This window comes from Helobdella robusta (assembly GCF_000326865.2).
Source record: "Helobdella robusta unplaced genomic scaffold HELROscaffold_7, whole genome shotgun sequence".
Taxonomy (NCBI): Eukaryota; Metazoa; Annelida; class Clitellata; order Rhynchobdellida; family Glossiphoniidae; genus Helobdella; species Helobdella robusta.
Genome location: NW_008705398.1, coordinates 4,045,522 through 4,057,014, shown reverse-complemented (window position 1 = coordinate 4,057,014; position 11,493 = coordinate 4,045,522). Strand labels below are relative to the sequence as shown.

The window sequence follows — 11,493 nt, the reverse complement described above, 5'->3', positions numbered from 1 at the left end:
ATGGATCAGTACAATCAATTAAGTTCAGATATGGTGCTGGAAAGTGAGACCCCTGGGCTGGAAAGCACCTATCATATTACCAGGGATGAACGTGAACGTTTTTCAAGTAGCGAAGGCATCTATGACGTAGACGGGACAAATCCATCAGGACTCCCGCCTGCTGATGTGGCTCCGAGCAAAAGGAAACATCTACGTTTTACAACAACTATTCACAATATCGGCACATAGAATGTTCGTGGCATGAACATAGGCAAACTCGAAATCATCAAGCAAGAAATGCAACGACTTCATATCGATCTGTTGGACATCAGCGAGCTTCACTGGACGGGTAATGGATATTTCAAAAGCGATGAATACACCGTCGTCTACTCTGGAAACGACACCATCAAACGCAATGAAGTGGCATTCATCGCAACAAAAGCAGTTAGCAAAGCCGTATACTCTTTTAACATTGCTAGCGATCGAATTATATCCATACGCATCACTGGAAGCCCCCGCTCAATCACGGTTCTACAAGCATATGCACCAACAGCAGATGCACTAGAGAAAGACATCAAAGATTTCTATACCAAACTCCAAGAGACATCGACCAGATCCCAGCTCGTGACATAATCTTTGTAATGGGAGATTTTAATGCGAAAGTCGGATCAAGTGAAGATTTGCCTGTCGTCGGCAAATTTGGTCTTGGTGAACAAAATGACGCAGGAGACCGCCTGATCCAATGCGCCGCTTTGACACAGACAACATCCCCACTTAATACGCAGTAGAAATAAAGAACAGATTTGAGGCATTCAGCGATTTCAATGAAGAGCCTGATAAAATGTGGGAGGAAATCAAATCGATCGTGGGAAAAACAGCAGAGGAAATCATCCCGTTCAAGAAATCAATGAAAAGATCGAAGTGGCTGACGGACGAAGCAATCAAGATTGCCGAGCATCGTCGCATGCCAAGGCAAAGGGGAAATCCATCAATCCAACTGGTTTTTCATCGAGGAATTCCGACTACTCAATGCGGCGTTCCAAAAAAGGGCCAGGGCGTACCAGAGCACATTGAACAACTGATGCAAACACTGTACTCCAATCAGGCAGCAACTATCAGAACATCGTATGGTAACACCGATTGGTTCAAAATCGGTTAAGGCGTCAGGCAGGGATGCATTTTTCCCCAGCTCTGTTTAACCTGTATGCCGAAACCATCATGCGACGATGCAATCTGAACGAGACCACAATCAGAGTCCAACTTGGAGGTAGGACTATCAACAACCTGCGATATGCGGATGACACAACTATACTCGCAAAAAGTGAGAAAGACCTGAAATACTTGATCCAACGAGTTCAAGAGGAAAGTGAACGCATGGGACTGTACCTCAACATCAAGAAAACGAAAGTAATGACAACGGCATGCAATAATGCAGTAAACATCAAGATCAACAATGAACAGATCGAGACAGTACAAGATTTCATTTTCCTGGGAGCCAAAATTGACCGAAACGGCAAATCTGGACCAGAGATCAAAAGGCGGATTGCAATGCAAGGAATAGATAAAATCTGGAGGAGCAAGGATGTGAGCATTGCAACGAAAACGAGACTCGTCAACGCCATTGTCTTTCCCATAGCAATTTATGGATGTGAAAGTTGGCCAATCAAGAAAGCGGAAAGAAGAAGGATCGACGAACTTTGGTGTTGGAGAAGACTACTGCGTATCCCCTGGACATCGCGAACAACAAATAAGACGGTCTTGGATCGTATCAAGCCAAAAATGTCGCTTGAGGGCAAAATTGTCAAACAACAACTTTCCTTTTTCGGTCATGTTATGCGCGCAAATTCGTAGGAAACTTCAATGATGCTAGGTAAAGTGAGTGGGACAAGAAGAAAAGGACGGCACAGAATACGTTGGCTTGATACAATCACATCGGCCACCAAAATGACGATCTCAGAACTTAAAATAATCGTCGAGGACAGGAACGAATGGAGAAGACAGATCCATGAAGTGGCCGAAAGTCGACTTTGACTAAATGGCTAATCATCATCATCATCATAATCATCATATTTTCATTTCATCTACATATCAACACCAATATTTTTAAATGTTATTTTATTTTACTGCAACTAAATGCAAATTATAATTATTATATTTATAATTTATTTTTATCGCTTCATACCTGGCATGTTGTTACATTCTCTGCGTTTGGCAGAGTTTGATTTACAGACTAAAAAAAAAAACTATAAATTTTTGTTTCATTAGATGTGCGCTTTTTCAACATTATTGTGAGAAACTGTAGTCAATAGGTTGCAAAAAGTATTTTGATCAAAAAGTACTTGAACATGAGATCCCATCAGCTGATAGAATTTTTCCAGGTTTACATTTGCATTTCGCTTCATTCTCATTAGTTACTTCACATAAGTCGCTGCAAACAGGTTTTAGTAAGCCATTCTTGTGATGGTAGCAAGGGGAGCGGTCTTCATTTTAATGACAATATATTAAGGATAAAAAAAAGTGTTACAAACAAAAAATTATTTAAAAGCAAAATATTAAAAATAACAAAATTGTACAAAATGTTGAATAAAAAATAAATTGTTCATGATTGTAACTTTTTTACTATACAGGTTTCTTTTATCAAAAACTACGTAAATGACTTGCACAAATGAATAAACGCACGCAACTTGATTGTAACTATATATATATATATATATTTTGGGACGTATATATATATATATACGTCCCAATATATATATATATATATATATATGTATATATATATATATAGCGCTGTCTTGACTGTATCCAGGTAAACATGACTCCTAAATGTGCGAAGTGTTTAGGCAGTACAAATGTGAAAGATAAGGATAGCGTATTACGTTGCAGTCGTTGTGATATTGTCGTACATGTAAAGTGTATTTTTACTAATGATAGTTTACTTGACGTTTTGAAAAACTGCAGTGGTCTGAATTGGTTCTGTGATAGTTGTGTGAAGTTCCGTTCAACTTAGATTCACTCTCAAAATCAGTTGATGCTTGAAAAATGAGGGGATAACAAGACTTGAGAAACTGGATGAAGTCAACACTCAGGTTTGATCAGAAATAGTCAGTTTAAAAATGTTGATAACTTCGAACGAAAATAAATTAGTTAATATTGATCGCACAGATACTTCAATTCGTCATGACATCAAGAGTTTAAAGCAAGAAATAAGTGCAACATTTTGCCTGGCCTACTTAATATAAGATCTGTCAACTCAAAGTCTGATATTATTTACGAATTAATCCAAGAGGGTTTGGACATCTTTGTTTTAGTGGAAACATGGCATGGTTCAACGGACATTATTTCAGTAAAACCATCTATACCATCAGGATATCGTTATGTTGATTTTTTTAGATTAAATGATCCGCGGCATGGAGGAATAATTGTAGTTTTTAGATCAAACTTTAAATAGAAATTAATTGAACTACCTGTTCTAACAACGTTCGAGGCTGTAGCTATTAAAATGATCGTAAATAATAAAGACTTTGTTTTATTGGCGTTATACCGACCAGGTTCGGCTCAAGTCAGTTCTACATTTTTCGATGAACTCATATGTGTTTTGGAAAATATTACAATTTTAAGTTTGAATGTTAAGTTAGTTGGTGATTTTAACATACACGTTGAAATAAACAAAGATCGACATACCGTTAATCTGATTGAAGTGTTTGAAATGTTCCAATTAACAAATTACATCAATGAGTCAACACATGTTCTTGGTGGTACACTTGATTTAGTAGTTACTTCACACAATTTTGAAGTTACAAATATCAGGTTATTCCCTTGTGGAGTTTACTCAGATCATAGCTTGATACATGTTGACATACCGATAACTCGAGCATGTAATAACAAAACTTCAAGATTGGCTAGGTAATGGAAACGTATTGATGAAAATATACTGACCATGCATGTTATGAATTTACCACTGCATCAACCTTGTCAAAGTCGAGATGTAAATCGTGAATTTGATGTTTTAAATAACGAAATGAGAAAGATTGCTGACAAAATTGCGCCTCTCCGGTTTATCGAGCATAGAAGTGATCTTATGGCTCCGTGGTTTGATGATGAGTGTAGAGCAGCTAAAAGATACTGTCGAAGTAAAGAAAGGAAATACAGATGTTGTTTGTCATCAGTGAGTCGAAATGAATGGATTGCTTCTTTGAAAAATAAAACCAAATTATTTTCAATAAAAAGAAATGATTACTGGAAAACGTTGATTGCTGATAGTAATGGTGATTCAAAGAGTCTATGGAACGTAGTAAACAAAATTCTTTGTAAAGGTTAGCTTACTTTATTATAATGTTGACATCACGGCTTCTCAATTTATGGGTTTTTTTCAAGAAAAGACCGATCGGATCAAACATACTATCAGTATTAACGAAAAACCTACTTTTGACAGATGTAGGCTTACCGAAAATTGTCTGCTCACAAATTTTGCTGTCGTTGAGGAACTAGACATAAAGAAAATTGTGCTTGGTCTACCGGCCAAAACCTGTATGTTAGATGTTTTTCCTACTCATGTGCTTAAAAAACATATAAATATTTTTCTTGTTTTTCTTGCAAGCCTTATTAACTTATGTTTGCAAGATGGAGTATTTCCGAATAAATGTAAGCACGCAGTTATTACACCTGTCTTGAAAGAAACGAAAAATGATAGGAATGAAATGAAAAGTTACAGACCCGTATCAAACATTTGCTTCGTTTCCAAAGTTATTGAACGAGTTGTTGCCAGTCAACTACCGAGTCATCTACACAAAAATAGCTTAATACCAGTATTTCAATCTGGATATAAACGTTATCACTCAACTAAAACAGCACTGCTGTATGCTGTATGAGTTGTTTAATGCAATTGATAAACAATATGTTTCGTTGCTTACATTCTTGGACATGAGTGCTGCCTTTGATTTCGTAGACCATCAAATCTTGATGAATCGCCTACAATACGATTACGGAGTTACTGGAGTTGTAGCTAATTGGTTCAATTTTTACTTGTTTGGCAGAACTCAGCAGGTTTTTTTCGGGAACAATTTATCTGGTATTGAAGCAATGTCATCTGGTGTACCCCAAGGCTCATTCCTGGGACCTATTCTGTTTGTACTGTACACTGCTGAAGTACATGAAGTAATAGAATCTTTTGGATTTTCATATCATGCGTACGCTGATGACATCCAAATAATAGTTAGCAGTGAACCAGAACTGTTTAAAAATAACAGTGACAACTACTCAACTACAAACTGCAACTAGAAATATTGCCGTGTCAGAACCAATTGTCTGGAACAGTCTTCCGCAATTGCTCAGAATGCCTGGCCTAAAGCTTGATGATTTAAAGAGGAACTTAAAAACCTATTTATTTTGACATAGAAATACTTTATCGATTTGTATTTTATTGACCTTCACTGATTTCATTTATAAAAGAGAGCGCTTTTGAGAAATTTTAATTTTATAATGCGCTTAATAAACTGTTGATAATAATAATAATTTATATATTGGGTTTAGACTATCATAAATACAATTATTTATAAAGATCACTGCGTTTTCGGCATTTTTCAACTTGTAGTTGAGTTTCTCAATTTTTCTAATCATCTTTTATCATCTTGATGAAGTTTATTAGGGTTAAATAAAAAACTTTTAATATTTGAAATTTTTGACAAAACAATATTAATAACGTTATTACTACAGAACAGCTCTTTTCGGAATCAACTGTCATTATCAGTGTAGTTATATAGTATTGTTCCGTCTTTGTGTGTTGGTTTTCACAGCGGCTTTGATTGTAACTTAATTAGAATTAAAGTTATTCATGTATTTCTTTGTTGGAAGAATATTGGTATTATTTAGTTGAATATTTATTACTGGTTTACGTTATATATATATATTTTTTTTTTTCCAGAATTTTATTCGAAAAGAAACAGGAAATCATATATACGAAAGCATGCGCTGGCCACCTTAACTAGTTGTGCAACAATATGAGATACAAATATAAACATTTTTAGTATATCGATAAATATAAATACACCCAATAAATCCATTTTTATAACTTAAAGTAAGGAGGTCAGATGTTAAACAAATAAAACACGACAAAATTAAACAAAGAAAGCATCATACCTACATTGATCTGCATAAGTTTTCTATATATTTTTTAAATTCATTATATCCGGAAAATTTTTTCTTACCTAGTTCCAAGGAATTCCAAAGATGAATTCCTCTTACCGCCCAGTATCTAGCATTTAAATCAGTTCTGCAAGTCATTGGTATCAACAAACCTTTTTGCCTAGTGTTTGTTGACACCGTTTCAAATGAGCCTAACATGTTGAACTCAGCATCATATAACACTCTATAAACGAAACACAAGGTTAGATACCTATTAAGCTGTTCAATACTGAGGATACTATTATCGGAATATATTGCCAGTGTATGATCCAGGTGTTTCAGAAAAAAACAAACCCTAAGGTATCTTTTTTGTACTATTGTCAATGATTTTATTAAATAATCATAAGAAGCTCCCCAATAAACATTTCCATATAGAAGATATGGATAGATTAGGGAGTAATATAGCATTAACATGATTTTAGTACCTAATTTATTGCGTGATCTATAAATAATGCCAGTAATTTTATATAATTTGCTTACCAACAAATTTATACGCTCATTCCATTTCAAGTCAGACTGGATAATAATTCCCAGAAATTTAGCTGACGAGTTTCTGGATATCACTGAGTCACCTATGTGAATGGTTAGGCCAGAGAAGATATCATTGTTCGTTTTGATTTTAGGGCCAAAGACTAAATAGCAGGATTTTTTTGAATTCAGAACCAACCTGTTTCCAGTGAACCAGTTGGAGAATTTAACTAGTTGGTTATTCATTTCAGAAAATAGTCTTATCGGGTCTTCGTCAGACAAGAATATAGTCGTGTCATCAGCAAATAAAATAGTGGTACACACATTTGATATTAAAAAAATATCATTTATAAACAGAATAAACAAAAGCGGTCCCAAGATTGAACTCTGGGGAACTCCAGAAACTATTTCCTTGGACAACGATTCAACACTTTCAAAACAGACATATTGACACCGATTGTATAGGTAAGACTTGAACCAGCTCAGTACTATACCTCGAAAACCATACTTAGACAGTTTATACAATAAAATATTGTGGTCAATTAAATCGAATGCCTTGCTTAGATCTATAAAAACGCCTAAGCTAAGCTTCCTTGAATCATAATTATTTATGAGAGTCCCATACAGCATAGCAATAGCCTTCTCAGTTGATGACTTGGGAGCGAAGCCAAATTGATTTCCATTAATCATGCTGTGTTTAGATATGTAAGACCACATTCTATCAAACATTAGTTTTTTAAAAATTTTTGAAAATACTGATAGAATCGATATGGGTCTGTGGTTGCCATATTGATTGCAATCACCACTTTTGAAAATAGGTAGTATCTTTGCCTATTAGGGAACTGGCCAACGAGGATTGATTTGTTGAATAAAGTGGCAATTAAACCAGCTATGGGGTAAATAGTACCCTTTAATAATTTAGTGGATAAAAGATCACTGTCAAAACAGTTTTTTAGTTTTAGTCTATTAACAATCATTATCACCTCATCAGGCGATGCATCGGTTGAGAAGAATGATGGAAAATCATGATCCATCATCATCGAGCTGTTCAGATTAAATTTTGCAGTGTTATGACAAATAAGTCTATTACATTGACCAATGAAAAATGTGTTAATTTCATTAACTCTATTCAATTTTGTTAACAACGAATCATTACATTTGAATAGATGTGTTTTGTCAATTTTTGGTCTTAATATTTTATTTATTTCGGACCATTTTTTTAGACGTTTTACATTTTTTAAACTTATTGTCATAATATTCTTTTTCTTTAACTCTCTTTAGTTTAATAAAATAATTTTTTGATTTAATATATGCGTTTTTATTCTCTAATGTAGGGTTACATATATAAAACCTATATAAAGCATTCTTGCGCATATATATATATATATATATATATATATATATATATATATATATATATATGTATATATTATTGGTAAACCATTACCCGCTATAGGCCAGATGTACCTTTCGTCTCTCACGAAACTCATCAGTAGCCTGCCGAATAAGGTTTGAGATAACACAACTCGATTATTGTAACCAAGAAATTTAAATTGAGGTATTGAGGTGTCGCAACCGATAGGTAAGAACAACATCACGTTGTTACAAGGTTTAAGAACACATTCAGTCGCAAGAGGTATTATTGGTAAATATATATATATATATATATATATATATATATATATATATATATAGGATTAAGACTCGATCACGTGACTCCAATCTTGAATGACCTACACTGACTAAAAATTAAAAAAAGAATAATTTTCAAAATTGCTGTCTTAAAGTTTCGGTCATTACATGGTTTAGCACCACAGTATTTAGCAGACATGTTCATTAGAAAAACATCTGGGTTGGGTTCGCAGTTGAGATCAAATGACATCAACCTCCTGGTTGTGCCGACTACGAATCTACAGACCGGATCATGCAATATTGCTGTTGCTGGACCGGGTTTGGAACAGTCTACCGGCGTTTCTAAGAAGACCAGATCTACCATTGTTTTTGTTTAAAAAGGAGCTGAGGACTCATTTATTTTTGCAAAATTAACAATGTCTTTGTCTTCGTTTGATTAATGTTTTGTTTGTTCTTTTTTTTATGGAGCGCTTTTGAGATCTGTTTTTTGTAATTAGCGCCGTAAAAATTTTTTTTTTTTATTTTTTTTATTAGTCTTTATTATTGCAGCTCTGACATACGCAGAACCACTTACAATGTTACAGATATATATTAACTATATATCATTTGTTATGTTCTAAATATCTTCATCCATTTGAAGCAGCCATCTTCGCCACAAAGACTGTTCATCCTATTCACACGACATATACATGTATCTTATGTGCACGCGCAAGCACCGCATCATATACGCTGAGTATATGATAGCCATTGAGATGTTTGACAGAGCGAGCATTTGAACCACTGAGCCATCTCGCCGGCCAACATGCGACGACTTACATCGTCTACTCATTTACCAGCCTCGAAAGGATGGACGGCTGGGTTGACCGGGGGTCAGCTACCCGGATGAGTCTGCAGAAACTGCAGAGTTCGAACCCGGGTCGTGGGAGTGGTAGACGGACACGCTAACCACTCGGCCACGAGATCCCTATTAATAATAAATTGACTTGTAATAATAGTAATAATACATTGGATTAAGACTGTCAGACAGACAAAATAGGGTCAAAAAAACCACGCAAGGCAAAATTGCGTAAAAATAAAAAAGCCGACGAAATAGCGCAACAAAGCACTGTTGGTAAAATTTTGAAAAAATAAGAGCATGAATGTTTGTATTTTTTTATAATTAAGTTTGCCAAACGCAAATATTAACAATTTTTTTTTATTAGTCTTTATTATTGCAGTCTGACATACGCAGAACTACTTACAATGTTACAGATATATATTATCTATATATCTTTTATTATGTTCTAAATATCTTCATCCATTTGAAACAGCCATCTTCGCCACAAAGGCTGTTCATCCTTTTCACACGACGTACACATGTATTTTTTATGTGCACGCGCAAGCACCGCATCATATACGCTGAGTATATTATAGCCATTGAGATATATTTGACACAGCGAGCATTTGAACCACTGAGCAATCTCGCCGGCCAACATGCGACGACTTACATCGTCTACCCATTTACCAACCTCGAAAGGATGGACGGCTGGATTGATTAAACCAATTAAAATAGAATTTTTAAAAAATACAAGAATTGAACAAAATTTTGTTTTTTTGAGATAAAACAGTTGCCATAATTTTCAAAAAAATATACTTTTCACTCTAGAATTTATTTCGTATTTAAGAATATGTGAGTACACCTTATACGTTTTTACATGCATATATAAACAAAAACATCCATCACGCATAATATATATATATATATATATATATATATATATATATTAATATATATATACATATATTGTATATATATATATATATATATATATATATATATATATATAATAAAATTAGACTTTTGAAATTTTGAAGACTATATAGTTATTTACGAACTTACCAAATAATACATAGTTTAAGAATTTGGTTCTTCAGATCAGCATTAAATTTTTTCGCAATATAAAAAGATTGAGTAAAAAATTTTGTTCAAGAATTATTTTGCTATTTAAATTTTATCACATTATTGCCTAAATATTATATATATATTTTTATAGAAAGTGTGTATTTATATAAAACGTATTGCTAAATAATGACTATGAAAAAGATTGCAATACAATAGAAGTACTTATATTTCTAATTAAACTATTCTGTTTAAAAAAATAATTCAATACTGCTTTAAAAACTATTAGAACTGCAATTACCCTCTTTCAGTAATTTTAACCTTTTATGCATAGATATCCATATCGCAACATAAATCCGTGTGCGCACAGACATTGGCGAACACCCTTGGCTGATGTGACGCATACCTCACTGCACAACGGTTTTTTTGAGGTACAGACGCTATTGTGTGCTGTTAAAAAATAAAAGAATGAATGAATGAATGAATGAATGAACGAACGAACGAACGAACGAACGAATGAAATAAATAAATAAAAATAATGGGTTAGGAGGTTAAACCGTAAACCCCAGAAATAATAAAATATATAATAAATTGATGTTGAAATAAAAAATTGAAAAAATGAGTACTTAGTAAATTAAATGAAAATTATTAAAGTTAATGCTTGTTGGTCAAAGGTGAGTCTAAAGATGAATAAATAATGTGTAAATTTAAAACCAATATATTAGCATAGAACATATATACATATATATATAAACATATATTTATATGTATATATATATACATTATATATATATGTATATTATATATATATATATGCAAATTTCATTGAAATTGTTTGCCCATTTTGCATTAATTAACTTCTTTATAAGACATTCAACGAGGCGGTATTGTTTGAGTTCATATTTATCTAAAACTGGAATAAAGCTAACAGCGCTGTTTCGGCGTAATGCCATCTTCAGAGCCTAAATATTGTTTAAACATATAATTTAATTAAAGTAAATGCCTAATGTAAAATGTGAAAATATAGAAAATAAAATATGTATTAAATTGTGAAATAAATTAACCTTGTTGTAAATATCATAATAACTAAAGTTTATGTAGATTATATAAATAAAATAATGTAATTTAAATAAAATGTTTAGTAAAATAATTAAAATATAGAAATTTTATAAAAGTTTTAACATGGTTGAGAAACGTTAGTGAAAACTAATTACGAATGACATGTGCGCCAGATATATAATATTGCTGTGTATGCGTTGTGAATACAACTATTGCGGTTGAATATGTGTGATACGAGTTTCCACATCAGACCTACGGATACATAGTTAAATATAAATACATATATGTACATG

The 11,493-nt window shown here is 33.2% G+C and overlaps 1 protein-coding gene across 1 annotated transcript; it reads left to right on the top strand.

Moving 5' to 3' along the window:
- Nucleotides 1–612, top strand: HELRODRAFT_165063 (hypothetical protein; the record flags this gene model as incomplete). The annotated part of the gene is made up of 2 exons (XM_009030962.1): nucleotides 1–165; nucleotides 229–612. The coding sequence occupies 2 exons, from the start codon at nucleotides 1–3 to the stop codon at nucleotides 610–612; spliced, it is 549 nt and encodes a 182-aa protein (XP_009029210.1).
- Between the last annotated feature and the right edge of the window lie 10,881 nt (nucleotides 613–11,493).